At 39.6% G+C, this 18,350-nt stretch overlaps 1 protein-coding gene across 1 annotated transcript in view; it reads right to left on the bottom strand.

Moving 5' to 3' along the window:
- Nucleotides 1-15,812, bottom strand: part of PINX1 (PIN2 (TERF1) interacting telomerase inhibitor 1) — a 78,471-nt gene extending 62,659 nt beyond the window's left edge. Inside the window, exons 1-5 of the mRNA XM_084886458.1 lie at nt 15,631-15,812; nt 11,957-12,066; nt 10,136-10,228; nt 8,301-8,379; nt 4,300-4,392 (exon numbers count right to left, since the gene is read on the bottom strand). Of these exons, the coding sequence (XP_084742584.1) occupies nt 4,300-4,392; nt 8,301-8,379; nt 10,136-10,228; nt 11,957-12,066; nt 15,631-15,649 (394 nt within the window). The 5' untranslated portion in view covers nt 15,650-15,812. The remainder of the gene's footprint in view (nt 1-4,299; nt 4,393-8,300; nt 8,380-10,135; nt 10,229-11,956; nt 12,067-15,630) is intronic.
- Between the last annotated feature and the right edge of the window lie 2,538 nt (nt 15,813-18,350).

Here is an 18,350-nt window from a genome sequence, read left to right as displayed (position 1 = left end):
TAGCAAAGTTCACTTAAGAAAATGTAGAAACCAGGATTGTTACAGGCTTTGCTCTGGACTTGATCTGGAAAACAAAACACAGAGAAGAATTAAGGGTCAAAGGCCGAGGGAAGGAACTTTAAGGTAGATAAAAATGGAAGTTGGAAGCAATATTGAAATAGTTATTAGTTAATAGTCCTGATTGAATAGTTATAAATAATATAAATTTATGGCCACCTTTAAATAAAATATACATATTTAAAAAAATATATTTTTATTGATTTCAGAAAGGAAGGGAGAGGGAATGAGAGATAGAAACACCAATGATGAGAGAGAATCACTGACTGGCTGCCTCCTGCACACCCCACACCGGGGATCGAACCTGTAACCCGGGCATGTGCCCTGATCAGGAATCGAACTGTGATCTCCTGGATCACAGGCTGATGTTCAACCACTAAACTACACCACCCGAGCAAAATATTCATATTAAAAAAAGAGTTTAAAAGCTTCTAGGTCTCAGTTCTGAATGACAGTCAAATCACAGGAAATATTGCTGCTAAGCTTAGATCTTAGAGAAAATGGTAATCAGAAATTGAATAGACTAGGAAATATGTTATCTGTCTGGATTTGGTTCACATATCTATCAATCTTCAATTGGCCATAAAGTTTCAAGAACCAGGAAACAGAGCTTCCAGTGGCCAAGATGATGTAACAGAGGTCCATGAAAGGATGAGCCGATGAAAAAGCACTTTATGATCATTTTAGCTGTTTTCCTAATAATCATGAGTATCAGGTTTTCCAATCTTATCAGAGTAATAAGTTGGAAGGGAGGAATGTTACTGCTATTGGTAGATACACGTACAACATCAAGAAGTTCACATGGGAAGCAAAGGACACCATGAAAAAAAAAAAAACCAAACACCTAAAACTTAAGAATCACAGAGATTTGGAGCCTTTCAGTTTAAGGGCAGAAGTCACATAGAACCCAAGTTCTAAAGAGAAAATTGTATTATAGCACTGTATTATAACTGAGGTGCAAAAAACCTGAGTTTTACTACTCAGAGCAAAGGGGCAAGGGTAAAGAATGCAGGTTTGAGAAATAGGTTGATTATAATAAAAAATTAAAGGGCATGTAGGTAGCTTCACTTGCTTAGTAAATTCATATGAATTTCCCAATCAAGAAGACTAAAACAAACAATATTATATTTTGGATTTTTTTGGTGGTTTTTAAATGAAAACACCTGAGACTGACAAGCCTAGGACAGAGATTATGGAAACTTCCCTGAAAGGATAATGTCAGAAACCAGGAAATAGGAAAGAATCAGAGCAGAAGGTGAATGAATAAGAGAGTCAGAATTCTTTGAGATGGTGCTACCTTATATTTAAACGTAAAAAAATCAGAAGAGGAAACGTAAGGCCCATTACCAGCAGAGTCCAATTGGAGGAGGAGAGGAGGAGTTAACCATGCTAGATGAACCAGTTTGTGTTTCCAGACTAGCAAAACAGCTACCAGGACCTGTGCAGTATGTGCAGTTTCCTTATCTAAAAAGCAAAAATCCACAAATACTACAGATAGTCACAGGGATAAGAACTCTGAGTAAATTACCATGATAAAGTTGTACTCTATATTTTAATAAGCAACTTTTTATCCACCCATTGCACAACGAGGGGGGGTGGGGAGGGGTGTGAATAAAGCAATGCTTTCTCAACAACTGCTCATTGTGTATAAAAAATGGTTTTATAAAAATTGATATTTCCCTATTTATAAATTTTCCTCTCTGCAGATATGTCATTAACAAACTATTTTCAAATTAAAAGAAACCATGCTGAAGTTAGGCTTTTAAATAAATATGGAAGAAATTAACTTTTTAAATTATTTAATAAATTATTTCAAATTAAAATTATAAACTTGGGACTAGAGAAAGAAAAAATGTATCAAAACTAAAATGGTTGTCAATACTGATGCAACAGCAAATTTTATAATGCTATTTGCTACTGTAATCTTACTAAAATAAAACCTTTATCTTCACTCTTCACACTTAGCTAAATAAAATGCCACTTTTCCATGTTTTAATTTCCTGGACCACAGACAAAGCTACAATACGAATCATCTTCATCCAATCAATCAATTACTTTCATTATGAGCATAACCACAGGCTAAAATCCTTATTATCCATAATGCTGAACAATCAAAAGTTCCATACAATGGGGTCATTACTAGTAAGTCATAAAACAGAACCTATTTTAAATATATAATAATGTCTTAAAAATCTTTCTTTACTTTACAAAAGAGGAAACTGAGTCTGAAAGAAGGAAGGTGGTTAAGGAATTTGTCTGAGAGAGTGACAGCCAGCACCAGGTTCCTGTGACCTAAGACAGCCTACCTTAGAGGAAACAGTTTATCATTCATATCCAGTGACAATAGTGTCTCTACAAGAACAAATTTATTTTAGGCAAATAAAGAACTTTAAAATAATCTTTCCCTGTATATTGTTAAGATGGATAGGAAAAAGTTGTCTTCTTCACTACTTGGATTTCTGCATCCTTCTCCCATCTTTCTACTTATTCCCAATCTGCATTTCTGTGTTCTCACTCAGTCTCCTCTACTTTCTCACAATATACCTGGAACTCTCTTCCCTGCATACCATTGTCCCCGCCTCCCCAAGCAAGGCTAATAAGGAGGCACACCTCATCTTAAAAGAGAAAGAATGAAGGCACAACACACCACAAAGGTTCACAGGGTCACCTGGCAAGGGAGTGGCTTAACCAGAAATAGAGAAATAGAAAGCAGATACTCCGGGCACCCATTAGATTAAAGCAGATTAATGAGGTTTATCCTGGCTTCAGCAAATGCTTCAGATGAACTCATGCATGTAGTTGGATACTAAAAGAAAATTAGAAGATTTTATTTGCAAAAGTGAAAGCTTAAAAGGATGCCATACCGTCCAAAAGATACAGGCACACTTTTAATGACACAAATTTGCTCAGTACTCTTCTGCTGTATCTCTTTTTTTCCTATAGGGTCTAATGAGAAAAGGAGGGACATTTAAGGGCTTGGGCATGAACTGACCTTCAGCCTCTCCTCAAAAGGACTGAAGTGTCAGCAAGGCCTGTCTTCTAGTAGGTCGGGGTAGAGAGAAACCCTGATCGGAAGCCATAGAGAAAAACCACAGAGGTTCTAGCGTGAGAGAAAGAGGGATGACAGGAAGAGCCATACAAACCACACCCACTGGGACGGGCCGGAATGAAGCACCAGTGTCTCCTTGTACACATTCCTGAAGCTAGTCAGCTCTCCACTCCATTCAGCTCTGCCATGGGCTCTCATTTACAACAATCTCATTCCTATCTTTTGGGGTCCTGTGCCCCAGTGAGAACCACCATTAGTAGTTTAAATAGGTGGGAATTTCAGCTCCCACTGCTATTCAGGCAGGTTCTAGGAATTGGGGAATTCCCAGTCATATCAACAAGACTGAAGCAAAGAGATGGGTGTGTATATCCAATTTCCCATAAAAGAACCATCAAATTGTGACTGGATATTACAACATATATTATCATCATATTTAATACTTTAAGTATATTATGCAGTAAATAGGCTTCTCTGCCTGGAAAGTGCACTTAATGCAGAATACTGTTTTCTGGAAAAACATTTGGGGAGTAGATGAACTCTCAAAATTGTTTCTTACAATACACGACCGCCACCTAGTGGTTAAAGAGGACAACTGCATGCACAATTGACTACTGGGGAGTGGGGAGGTGTGATGGAGGAAGAAAGGATTTACCACCCAGTTCTCAAACATGTTTTCTAACACTATCTTTGCAATGACAAAGGGATGCCCACGTTAACACTCCATGAAATGAAAAAAAGATGTGGGATCAACTGGGAAGTGAGATTTCTCATACTGGAGATCTCATTACAGAACCTAATTCTCTAAATTGAAAAATGTTAGGGACTATTCAACACCAGCATTAAACTCTGAAAAACAAGAAATGTAACTAAAAATGTTGAGCAATTAATTAAAATTATTTCCTGGCCTAGCCATTTAAAAATCCCTTTTTACCTCTAAATAGCAAGTTGACTTCCAGCTTTGCCCCACCTCAGAGCTAATGAATCTGATGCACCCTAACCAGATCCCCAGTAGACTAACAATAAATACTGAAACTTGAGCACCGCGTTAGACCCACCCAGGCAGCTTATCCATAATTCCCCATTTTGAATGGAAACAAGACACAATGTTGGCAAAGAGCTAAAACTGCTTTAAGAAACCCATTGGGAACACAGAGATATCAATAACAAATAAATAAAGAAATTATTAATTTTACCTTTTGTGAATTTCTTATAATGAACACGGTTTTTGGAAACTTTGGACTTTTCCTCAAGGCTGAAAGATTTCTTCTCCTTGTTGTCTGAGGAGTCTTAAAAATAAAAAAAAATAAAAAAAGCATTACATTAAACTCTCTGTAATCCATTCTCCTGTGTTCTCTTACAGTGACATGGTCTTATTTAAATAAAATCTTTGGAAACTCTATCACTTATTATTGAATTCTAACCAAATGATTAGAAATTCACCTTAAACTGTATACTATGAATCAAGCAAGGCTATTTTCCAGAAATGTTTAGTCTTTGAGGAAATGACTAAAATCTATATCCCAAAGTACATAATAGCCTTATTCATAATAGTGAAATACTGGATATAACCCAAAGTTCCTCCAATGGGTGAATGGCTGAGCAAATTCTGGGATACCCTTATTTTGGAATATTACACCGCGATAAAGAGCAATAAGCTATTTGATACACACAGCATCTTGGATGAACCTCAACGGCAATATGGTTAGTGAAAAAGGTCAATCTACATACAATATGATTAAATTTATATAACATTCTTGAAATGTAGGGTGTTAGAGGTCAGAGGGGTGGAAGGTGGGTTTGAATACAGAGGCAGCATGAGACAGCTCTTTTGTAGTGATGAAACAACCCTCTACCTTGATTGTGGCAGTGGCCATATGAATCTATACATGTGCTAAAACTGCACAGAAACACACACACACTGGGTTAAAATGAGGCACATCTAGGAGGGGGCTACAATGGGGTTCAAATACAGGCAGATACAAGTGAGTGTGCATTCTTAACCACTACACTGTGTCCCTGGCAGAGCTGCTCTCCCATTTTGGAGGATGTAAGAATTACTGGGATTCTATCTTCTCCATCTTCCCAATACACAGATTTCCCAAAGCATATCTGGGCAAGGACAGACCTCTGGGGAATCGGCTTCTATTTGTCCACATGCACTCTTCCCTAAAACTGCTCTGATTCGGAGTGGATGCATCAGTTTGCTTCTCCTACACTTCTCCCACATGTCCTCCACCCAGTTTACAAAAGAAAGGCAAAGATAAATAGGAACAAGCCAAAGTACTAATATCAGGGAAGCATCCTTTAATCTAGGGGTGTCGAACTCAATCAGAAAAGGGGCCAAAATCTAAAATCCAGCCTAAATCGCAGGCCGAATGGTTTACTGAACAGTCATAAACTGACAATGTCATAAACTGACAGCGGAGTGCAGTGATGACAGTGCGGTGCAGGCCACATTGCAAGGCCTGGCGGGCTGGATTTGGCCCGAGGGCCTTGTGTTTGACATATGTGCTTTAATCAAAGCAGCGAAAACAGCCCATCCCCACACACCAATCTATCTCACTGAGAGAGACACTTCCAAAAAGATTTTACTGTCCCATTAATTACTTATAAAAATTTATAACATAATTCCTGGTTTTAGCAATTATAATCTACTAAAATAACAACTTAAGCCAAAGGAAAAATATACTTAAAGCCTTGAGGTTATTAGAAATAAATCAAAAAAGGTATATGCATTTGTTTTGTGGCAGAGAAGTATGATAGGATGAAGAATTTTTAAAAGTTTAAGCAAAAAATATCCTAAATAGTAAAGAGGTAATATGCAAATTAACTCTCACACCCTCACAAGATGGCTTCCTACTACCAGGCCAGCTGGGGGGTTAGTGAGGGACGACCAAATGACTGAACAAGCAGGGCTTGTGTGGGACAACCAGGTTGGCAGTGGAGCTGTGAGAGGGGACCAGGCCGGCAGGGGAGGCATTTGGGGGCAACCAGGCCAGCAGTAGGAACAGGCGGGCAGGCAGGTGTGTGATTAAGAGCCAGCAGTCCAGGATTGTGAGAAGGATGTCCTACTGCCTATTTAGGCCTGATCCAGGGAATCCAGGGGATTGGACCTAAACTGGCAGTCGAACATCCCCCAAGGGGTCCCGGACTGGAGCGAATGCAGGCTGGGCTGAGGGGACCCCGCACCCCAGGCATGAATTTTGTGCACCAGGCCTCTAGTGGTAACATAAAATACTATGGGGTATATACAACCAAAACATTATTTCAGAAGAAAAGGAACTATGAAATATAGTATTTCTGACTATTAAGGACTTGTTTATATATTTCTAAATAGATGACAATATCAAATTGCTCTGGTATTTACCTACTGAATATATTTGGGACTAACGTAATGGGTGTTTTTTTTATTGCCTATATTTCCCAATAGGACAGAAATTACAATTTGCAACAATTTGAAGCTATGATTAAAAACATTATAGATGTTGATATAAAAATGTGAGCTAGGGTGTATAGCTTTTCAAAATTCCCTTAGAGGATATGTGAGCAAAATAATTTGAAGATCCCTGTCCTAAACCACACCTTTGTGGATGGCAGGTTATCAGCATACCAGTTTAAAATCATAAGGAACAACCCTAACCAGTTTAGCTCAGTGGATAGGCATCATCCTGCGGACTCAAGCGTTCCAGGTTCGATTCCAGTCAAGGACATGTGCTTGGTTGCTTGCACATACCCAGTAGGGAGTGTGAGAAGCAGCTGATCGATGTTTCTCTCTCATCAATGTTTCTAACTCTCTATCCTTCTCCCTTCCTCTCTGTAAAAAAAATCAATAAAACATATTAAAAAAATCATAAGGAACAAAATATCTGATGGAAGTAACAAACATTTCCTAAAACCATGAAATTAAGTCTACGAAAAGGCTAAGCTGAGTCAAATAGAGAGTAACTAAGATAACTTTTTTAAAATAAAATTTTAAAGAATACGTATATTGATCTTTCTGTCCCACAAGAAGATAAGAGTTATTTCTAGAATGTTTGCAAGATCCTATGAAGAGGACAGTATGGAATTTCTGTTTAACTGAAAGGCAACTTGTATGGATTTGGTAAGTAATCTTAAGGAAGTAAAAATATTTATTATAAAAAAAGATGTTTTTGGGTTATATTGTATCATCTACTTTTCAGCTTTAATACAGTTAATTTCAGCTTTACTCTGACCAAAAATTCACTTGAATAAAGATACGTATTTATGAAAGGTGACCTGGCAGAAAAATAATCTATTAGCTCTCCAGGTCCACTCCTTAAACAGGGTTTTTCTTAAAGGAATATTCCAAAGACTTTTCAATACTAGCAGTTGAAGGCCTACTAGTTTGAACTGAGTTAAATAAGAAGCAGGCCAGCAAAGCTCAGTCCCTGCCCTCTAGTGGTCTCGAAGTGGAACTTAACCTACAGATTGGTAACTCTCCTGCAGCCAATGATTCAAGATATTGATATTTCTATGTCTTAGTCAGAAAAAAAAAAGAAAAAAAAAAGAAAAGAAAAAAAAGAATCAGCCTGCAAAGGTGAACCTGTGGATGGGACTGCCCAAGGACTAGGCGCCACTGCTTGGAACCTGTCATGCATTTACTACCTTCCTGACAAATAATAGAGTTTTTTGGGTCACTTTAAACATTTCACCGACGGAACTTTGATAATACATCAAGGATAAATCTCAGAAGTACATTGAGAAAAATAAGGCAGACAGATATTAATACATTAATACATTAAAAGATAAAAGTTTAATTAAGTAGAATCAAAACACACACACACACAAACACACACACACACACACACACATGCTTTTCTATTAAGCCTTTGCTGGCTGCTAATTTATGGTTTCAATTGATATTTCTTGCTTTGTATTTTTAAAATGTTTTCAGTCACATTCAAGGAACCCTGGAAAGATCATTTTACTATTTGGGGTTGTAAACTGAGTGGATTTATCTTGCCATCTCAAACTCTTAAGTCAGAAATGTTGCCGTTTTACACGCAATGAAAGCACTATCAAAATATACACAGGAAAGACTGTTTCTAATTGCTTCAATAAATCACCTTTTGGGTATGTGATGCTTAGAGTAAACATATTTGGTAAGAATGTTTTAATTTGAGAGGTTATATCTTATAAATCTAATGGGTAACAAGGCAAAGATTTCCCATACCTGGTGTTTCTGGTCCATGACAAGTGTTCAGTTCAGCCAGAAGCTGGTTAAAATCATCCTGATGAGCAATCCAGTTGTCCTGAAACAAACAAAAAAAAAATCATTAGAGGAAAAGTCTATATTTTACCTACCTGGGTTGATAAGAGATATTTTGGAATCAAGAAAATCTGATGATTAACGTGAATTTTTAAATGTTTCACCAAGATATTTGTAAATTTGAAAGATATAATGCAAATTTGAAATGAAATGTATTTATTTTAGTATTAAAAATGGGCTCCTTGGAAACATTCAGTCCTGATTTCAAATGTGCATAACTTATAGTCAATTTATAGTCAAATAATCAGCAGGCAACCTATATACTAAATATTCAAAGAAAGCAAAATAAAATTTTTTTCACGAAGTTTAAATCACATAAGTAAAGGAAAAATGCAATCATGAACTTGGGGACTCCCTTCTTTGCTCATTTGAACTTTAAATATTTTGCCCAATTCTATTTGCTGGCATGGACCCCATTTTACAAAATAACCCTGGAGAATGGAGGAGAAAGGACTCCAAGTTCCATGAACCAATCAGCACCCACATGTAAGGTGACAAGCCAGTGAGTTCATTGTAACAAAGAGAACCTGGCTTTAAGAGAAAATGAACATTTCCAAAACCATCTAAACCAGTGGGAAGCAAGGTATCAATGGAGGAATTTGCCTCATACACACTATTTTAAGACTGCTTAAAGTTAAGTGATATTAAATAGGTTTACTGGGCAATGCTTCTTGTAAAAATTTAAGTACATCTGTATATCTCTCAACAACTACCTTCAAAATCAACTTTATATAAACTCCCTCTATAGACTTTTAAAATTTTAGTTGTTAGTCCAAAAAATTTAGCTGATCTAGTCTACTACTCAATGCTGCTAAACTAATCAAAGTAATTCAGTTTACTTAATGAAATTCTCCAGATTTTCTACCAGATTCTGTTGGTTGTAAAAATTTAAGAATATTGAAAATGATAAAAGACTTAAAAAATAATTAAGAACAAAGATTTCAGGTTAGACTTGTCTAAAGAAGTAATACTGAAAATAAAAAGTATGATGACTGGATAGGCCAGTGGTTGGCAAACTCATTAGTCAACAGAGCCAAATATCAACAGTACAATGATTGAAATTTCTTTTGAGAGCCGAAAATCAACTTCTGTGCATGGGCCACGAAGTTTCAATCGTACTGTACATGCATATCCGCACATGGTATTTTGTGGAAGAGCCACAGTCAAGGGGCCAAAGAGCCACATGTGGCTCGCAAGCCGGTTTGCCAACCACTGGGATAGACCATTAATTTTTAACTACAGTGTCACATTTACAAAGTGTCAGTGTTTAAGAGGAAATGTGAATAAATTTAACTGCTATCAACTAACAGTCAGAAACAGAGAATGGTACAGGAAAAGAGTACCACTTTCTTGCAGGAGAATCTTTTAATTTCTTTTTGAAACTAAATGTCAGCAACTTTTAATAATATAAGCTAATATTAAAACACAGGTAAAAGTAAAACTTCTTGTCTGTCCTGAAATGAGTATTTCTATAAAAAGTATACGTTTTGCAAAGTTTAGCCATAAAACTAGTTTGCATCTCTTACCCATATGCAAGTACAGAACCCCGTGAAGACAATAAGGCAGAGAGAGCAGGCAGGACACATGATAAAGAACCAGCTCAGCCATGGGCGTACTTAACCAAAACAAGGAGGATACACACTTGAATAGTTAAAAACTGATCAATCTGATCGGCTTAAAATGTATATATTAAAGTCAATTATGCAAGAAAAATCTCCAGCAGGCACACTGTTGCTCACTTCATTATTGATCGTGGCTCCAAGTCCCAGGTTGTTATTTTTAACTTGAACTTTAATATGTTCTGTGGCTCCTTGTTCTTGAGCCCCTAAACCCTGTGGAGATTAAACACAAAAAGAGTTAGCTTTTTAAATCAGATATATGATTATCTCTATCTTCCCTCACCCACCATGCCATTCATTACTAAACATCTAGGAGCAGGGCACTACCTGTGCCCTCAAAAAGAAGACAGTGCAATGGATTCTCATAAGATATGGCTATTATCCCAAAAAAAATGCACTTAAAATAATGAATACTAACTCTTCAACCTGAGACCTAATTTAAGGACCAGGGAAACACTATGGAGAACATGCTTTATTTAATGCTCCAAATCAGAGTTCTGCCACAAAAATATTAGAAGCCCATCGGAAGTCTTATGAGTCTGTGACTCTGCCCATTAACTAATTATACAGAACAACACCGAGAAGAGGAGAGAAATGGATACCAGGTCCCTGTATCAACACTCCTTGGTAAGGCGTCCCAGAGAGCATGGTACACTGCAGAACTAAAAGGCACCAGCAGGCTAGCTTCAGCTCAGTGAATGAAGAGGAAATAAGATGATATGAAGGGCTAGAGCTCACAGACCTTCGAAATTATGGTAGAAATTTGGATCTTATCCTTTAAAACAGTGGGAAACCACTGAACTTTTAAGCAACTGAATGACATGATCTAATTTCTGTATTTTAAAAGCTCATTCTGGCTGTCGGATGGCCCCGAGGAGGAAAAGAAAGGAGGCAGGGAAGCAGGAGACAGGGTGGGATGGTGATCAGAGCAAGCAGTGTCGGTGACTGGACCAGGAGGATGCCCTGGAGAGAGGAATAATGACTGGGGCACTGAAGTGAGAGATGCAGGAACCAAGTCTGACTCCTAGGTTTCTTGCTTGAATAAATAAGTGCCATTTGCGAAAATGGGGAAAGTTGGGAAGAAAAAGATCTGGGAGATCAAGTGTTTCCTAATAAAAGATATAAACTTGAGATGCCTACTGCAGTGGAAATGTCAAGCAGGCTGACTCATTTATAAACCTGGGCTCAGAGGACAGATCTGGGCTAGATACAGAAAAGTTAACAGCTAGATAACATCAGTTTTTAGAGAATTCAAGCATAGGCTGGCATAAGTGAGCTCACCTGAGCAGAGTACAGAAAAGGACCCGGGGCTCCACAGCTCAGTAGTCTGGAGGAGGAAGAGGCAGCCACCACCGACTGGAGTGGCTGGTGAGGTAGAAGCAGGGGGAGGGGGAGGGTGGGACTGAGATTGAGAGAGAAAGAAAGCAGTACTGTGGGAGTCAACACAGAAGTGTTTCAAGAAGGAAGTAGTCAAATATGTCCAATGCTGCTAAGGGATTAATTAACGTGAGGACAAAGGAGGGCCCACTGGATTTGGCAATAAGATCATGAAAGACCTTGACAAGGCCATTTGAGTGTAGAGAGATCAGTAGAAGTCCTATTTGAGTCAGGAATAACTGGAATGTGAAAAACAGTAGAAAATGTGTAGTCTAGTTATGAAGGGAAATAAAGTATTACTCTTAGCAACATAAAACTCTGATGGTTAAGTATATTCGAAATGTAACTAATTAAAAGATGCTAATAATACAGTTTAAATGATAAAAAGAGCTAACATTTATGTTCAATTCTAACTTTATCATCACTAGATCACTATAGTTTTTCTCCAAAATCACTTATTGATCCAAAACATAAATTTTTCTCAGTCTCCTAAGAAAAATGCATTCTCCTGACTTGTAATCTCTCTGCATAGATCTGATATTTTTATGTTCTTCTCCGAAATACCTTTCCTTTAGACCACCCCATCTTCTCCAGCATCCTCTGGCCAAACTTGGAATCATCGTTACTCCACCTGGTATTTCTTGGATCCAAAGCCCACTTCTGCTTCCGCCGACCTGAAAATGACAAAGTATCTCCTTAGCAACTTACCTTTCAAACCTGGGAAATACCACACAAATATTCACATACCTAATACATACACACATACTTGCATAAAATGTAACATACATTATGTTTTATTAGATACAGGTACCAGATTCAGCATCAGATTGGGTCGTTACCCTGATTTCCCCAATAACTGTATACTCCCAACATACAAACTGACCTTCTAAGACAAAAAAGAAGATATTCACTCCAAAGGTCACAAATCGAAATACCTAGACATACCATCAGTTGGGCCTTCCACAGTCAGCTAAAGGCAACAATCTATGATGCACCAGCAGCAGCCGGGGTCACTGCCTCTTTTGTTGCCATACGTGCCGAATGCTCCCCACGTTACATTCCATTTTCACGATACTCAGTGAAGGTAGATATTCTTATCTCCATAGATGAGAAAATCTGAGGCTTAGAGACAGAAATGTGCCTCATGTCCCCAAGCAAAATCCAGGGCCTTTATACAAACAAAGTTCCCACTGACATCATCAACTGGGCCCTCCACAGAGGTGATCTACAGATACTAACGATACCTTCCTTCCCTTCTCACTGAAATGCTCCAAAGTCATATGATTCCATATGACTATAAATTTCTACAATAGGCACTCAATAAATATGTGAATGAATGAGGGGAGGGGAAAAGGATGGGAGGAGAGCCTTTTAAAAAAAATATATTTTATTGAGTTTTTACAAAGAGGAAGGGAGAGGGTAGAGAGTTAGAAACATCAATGAGAGAGAAACATCGATCAGCTGCCTCCTGCACACCCACTACTAGGGATGTGCCTGCAACCAAGGTACATGCCCTTGACCAGAATCTAACCTGGGACCCTTCAGTCAGCAGGCCGACGCTCTATGCACGGAGTCAAATTGGTCAGGGCTTGTTTCATAGTCTTGCATACAAGGCTGGCCCTTGGCTGGGAATTCGGGTTTCTGGAAGCTTCCTACCATTCTCAAAAATGAGTGTTCACTATGTCTAACTGTTTACACAAACAATATGGTTTATGCCAAATACCTGCACCCCTTCAGAGAGTCTGGAATTTTGATACATGCCAGGCAGAGGTTGATTAGGTGACCAGCCCCCAGTAAATACCCTGGGCACTAAGTCTTTTAAATCAGATGGATTTAATTGATATCTTCAGAGCATTTCACCCCAATGCAGCAGACTATATATTCTTTTCGAGAACATATGGAACATTTTCTAGGATAGATCACATTAGGACACAAAACAAGTCTCAATAAATTTAAGAAGACTGAAATTGTATCAACATCTTCAATCACAATGGTGTGAAATTAGAAATCAATTACAAGAAAATAACTGAACAACACATGGAAGTTAAATAAAAGGTTACTAAAAAATGAATGGGTCAACAATGTGATCAAGGGGAAAAAATCAAGTTAACTTAAGACAAATGAAAATAAAGACATAACAACCCAAAACCTATGGGACACAGTGACAGCAGTCCTAAAAGGGAAATTCATAGCCATACAGATCTACCTCAAGAAACAAGAAAAATCTCAAGTAAACAATGTAACTTTATACCTAAAGGAACTAGAAAAATAACAATAAATTGCCCAACCAGTGTGGCTCAGTGGTTGAGCATTGACCTATGAACCAGGAGGTCATAGTTTGATTCCAGGACAAGGCACATGCCCAGGTTGTGGGCTCAATCCCCAGTAGAAGGCGTGCAAGAGGCAGCCAACCAATGATTCAGTCTCATCATTAATGTTTCTATTTTTCTCTCCCTCTCCTTTTCTCTCAGAAATCAATAAAAATATTTTTTAAAAAGAAAAATAATAAGTAAAGCCCAAAGTGAATACAAATAATAAAAATTAGAGTGGAAATAGATGATGTAGAGACTTAAAAAAAGCAAAGATCAATAAAACCAAAAGCTGTTTCTTTGAAAAGATAAACAATATTGACAAAACTTTACCCAGACACATCAAGGTAAAAAGAGAGCACCCTAAGACCGGTTTGGCTCAATGGATAGAGCGTCGGCTTGGGGACTGAAAGAGAGCACCCAAATAAAATAAAAAATTAAAGAGGAGAAATAACTGACACCAAAGAAATTACAAAGAATAAGAAAACATATGATCATAAGAAAACATTATGAACAACTATATGCCAACAAATTGGACAATATGGACAAAGTGGATAAATATCTAGAAACATGCAATCTTTCAAATGGACTCAGGAAGAACATGTGGAGGTATGGTGTGGAGAGAACTGAAAATATTCCCTTAAAAATTATGCAATTGTAATTAGTGATGTCTACAGATAGACTTTACACCTGTATACCACTTCATACTTCGAACTATTTCCACATTCACCATCTCATTGATTTTTTAAGACAACCTAGTGACAAAGTTAATAAATGAAGTTTTTAAATACCACAAAGAAACTAATCACGGAAAGAGATACAAATGAATTAGCAGAGCCAGGGCCAAGTCCCCTATTACCTACTGAATTAAGCACATACCAAAGAATATTAAAACCAGAAGAGACCTCAGAGATCTAGGCTCTAAGCCGGCCATCTAAAACATATTAAATTCTTTGAGTCCTATTTCGAAGTAGTAGAAAACTGCTAGTCCTAGTCGCAGCAACGTAAAGATAGAGACAGCTAGGTCAATTTTGTCCCATTTCTAGCTCACTGACTTAGGGTGGGGTGAATAATTTTCCTCTGAACCTTAATTCCTGTTCCTGTGAACTGGAGTGGAGCCTAATCCACTTGGTTTTGTGCTCACAGCCCTCCATCCCCTAAGTTAAAAGAAAGCTGACAGCATTTATTTCACAAAAATCTCAGAGTAGTTGCTGTTGGTCTATTAAGTAAAGCATTTCAGATCTAGGCTCACTACGTACTTTCAAAGTTATGCCCACAGCACCACTGCCCTCTGGTGGCAGGTAACCGTAGCTGCAGGTGCCATTCAGAAGTTCCGCAGCCGCTCCAGGAAGGAAATTAATGAATTTCACAAAGTGACAGTAAGTGGCAAAGGCAAACAGAGGCAGGATGAGGCATCTCTGTAACACTCGTGGAAGAGTGCTAATTCCAGCAAAGTTAAAACCGCCAAAGTCTTATACCGCCTTAAAAAAAAAAAAAAAAGGCTACTGCCTGCCTTTGATGCTTCTAATCTGCTTGCTTTTCAATTTCTGGGTTACATACAAGGTCGAGAAAGGGACGTCGAAGTCGAAGGAGATTCTGCCGGCTTAACCTCTTTGTAACCCGAGGAAGCTGAGGTTCAGGGAAGTGAAAAGGGCCAGTTCGGGACCCCACGATCCGTGTCCTGGTGCTCATTCAAACCCCCGCACGCGTGCCCAGCTCTGAGGGTGACCCCCGCGGTCTCTCTCACTAGCAGACCCGCAGCTCTAACATGTGGAGGAGGTTGGGCTGGCAAGTCTCCGCGGCGGGCAGGGCGAACCGAACCCGGCTTCCCAGCGACTCGCAGACCCTGCTACCGGGTCGGGTCCGGCATGTGTGTCACCTGGACCTCTCCCCTCGCGCCCAGGCCGGGCCTCCGTGCCCAACACTCACGCTCAGCCAGCATCGACATGTCGCAGAGCCTGTGCCGACGCGGGCGTCCGGGCCGGAGCAACTGGAGTCGCGGGGCAGCCTGATAGCGGAGAAGTTGGGACAAAACGACCCGACGCGTGATCGGAGACCGGCGGCGGCGAGGGCGCGCTCTGGTGACGTCAGCGAAGCGCGACAGGCTTCTCCACCACGCGGAGGCGAGTGGGCGGGGCGCGGAGTGGGCGGGGCGGGGCGGGGCGGGGCGGGGCGCTAGGTGGGGAGAGGTCAGAGATCTATGGATGTAACCAGATGTCCAGAGGAGTATCGATTCCTGCCATTTCCTGTACTAAATGGTTGGATATACGTAAAGCCTTCATAAGAGCGTTTGGCAGCTCATCATTAATTACTACATATCAGGCATGATGCATTCTGGAAATAAGAAGTGAACTCAGCCCTCAAGTAGCTCACAATCTATTGGGGAAAAGAAAATGTAAGTAGCCGAAACCGGTTTGGCTCAGTGAATAGAGCGTTGGTCTGCGGACTCAAAGGTCCCAGGTTTGATTCCGGTGAAGGGCATGTGCCTTGGTTACGGGTGTGCAAGAGGCAGCTGTTCAATGATTCTCTCTTATTGATGTTTCTAACTAACTCTCTATCCCTCTCTTCCTCTCTGTAGAAAAATCAATGGAATATATTTTTAAAAAGAAAATGTAAATAATAGTCCCAAGTACCCTCAGCATTATTTAAAAGACGGTGTGGACACAGAGTTGGAGAAACGTGTTTGGAGGGGAGGACTGCACGGTGGTGTCCCGTCTCTTAATGTCCTACCTCTGGAGAGAGAGAGAGAGAGAGAGAGAGAGAGAGAGAGAGAGAGAGAGAGAGAGAGAGAGAGAGAGAGAGAGAGAGAGAGAGAGCAAATAACTAATGTTCTCTCTTTAAATAACATGATGCCTTCAACAAGACAAAGCTGTTGTTTTTTCCTCCATTACAACGTGCACTCTGGAACTTAACTTTTTATCATATTCCTCTCTCTGTCCATACCAGCACCTTGCCTGTGAATTTTAACTAAAGTGGCTCCAGAGGCGTTCCAATGAGATTCTGATAGTGAGAGTCTCAGACAGTAAGGATATGTTTTGGGGCAGGTAACTCTTCAGTGAGCTTTGGGTGACAATACAGATATAAGTGGAACACAGAGAAAGCAGCCAGGTGCTGAGAGAGGCTAGGTAAAGACTAGATTCCTGTTCTAGATGAACTCACCTTTGACTACGAATCTAGACAAACAAGGTAAACCTCTCTGGCTTTATGAAACTCAGAAAAAAATAATCACAAAAGAATAATAGTTGCTGCTATCGGCAAGTACCCAGGAACTGAGAGGGATAAAGAGACTCAAACCCCATGGAATTTTCAGTCAAAGCAGGTAAATTTTGACAGAGGGAAGAGGATTAGAGAGGTGAACCTGCACAAAATTAAAGAGGCAGGATCACGTAGTCTTAGGATAGTTACCTGAACTGTTTGATTAGACCAGAGACAATGAAAGGTAGTTATATAGCATGGACAATTATGAATTTATCAGGAAGTCAGCATGTTTTCAAGCACCACACATGTTGGTATATGATCTCAGGAAGATAATTTTGTCTCTAGGATGGTCAGAAAGATTGAGGCAGAAGTTTACAACACTGTTGCCCTGGTGCAGGTGATAGATGGTAAGAACTAAACTAAGACAACGAGTGTGACAGTGAATGACAACGAGTATTGGTGAGTATTCTACCCTGGAAATGTTCAGTTAGAGGCCACACAGGAATGTTGTAGAGGGAATTCTGAATTTGGGTGAATGTGGCTAAACCACCTATTGTCTTCACTAGCACAGAGGTGTGGACAAGGGCCTGGAATGCTGGTGACCCTTGAGCCCTGGCAAAGGTCAGAGCTATGCACCCACTGTTTAGTCAAGCCAATGGTAGCTGAAGCAACCAGACAGTCATGTAAATCCTTACTGATAAGATAGTCTGTCACTGGAAATTGCCTGCCTAAGGGCTGTAGGTGTATCCCAAATTGAATAAAAGGTTGGCAATACCTGAGCCCAAGGGGAGTCCTTCCTCTTGGGCTGGGCTCCCACCTGGTCCCTCAATTCCCAAATTATTATTTCTTGTCTCATCTCTTTCATTTGTGAGTGACCCCTCTTCCAGATCCAGAACCCTGAATCCTGAACTACAAGGGACATGGGTCTTCACAAGTGAATTTAGTTTAGACCAGTGGTTTCCAAGGTTTGCTCCAACTCTAGCATCCCTTGTATCTATGAAATATCTATGAGGATTATCTATGGGGACGGAGGAACAAACAACTGTTGTTATGTTTGAGATTTTAAAAAATTACAGAATCCTATTTATATTTTAAAATTGTCAGCTAGGAGTGGAATTGCACTTTTTTTGGGGGGGGGTTGGGTTGTTGATAATTATCACCCAAGGACATTTTTTCCATTGATTTTTAGAGAGTGGAAGAGAGCAGAAGAGATTACACTGGTTGAGAGAAACATTGATGTGAGAGAAACTCATCAATTCATTGATTGGTTGTCTCCCTCATGTGCCCTGACTGAAGCTGGGGATCAAACCTGTAACCCAGGTTCATGCCCTTGACTGGCAATTGAACCTGTGACCCTTTGTGCATGGGCTGACCACATACCAACATTGGCCAGGGCTTTGGCCCTTTTTAAGTTAAGGTAGCCCATCTCTCCTCACAATCTCCTTCCGCCT

The sequence above is a fragment of the Pipistrellus hanaki genome (genome assembly GCF_964339955.1).
Source record: "Pipistrellus hanaki genome assembly, chromosome: 5".
Taxonomy (NCBI): Eukaryota; Metazoa; Chordata; class Mammalia; order Chiroptera; family Vespertilionidae; genus Pipistrellus; species Pipistrellus hanaki.
The sequence above is the reverse complement of the archived record's forward strand: the minus strand, read 5'-3'. Positions and strand labels throughout refer to the sequence as shown.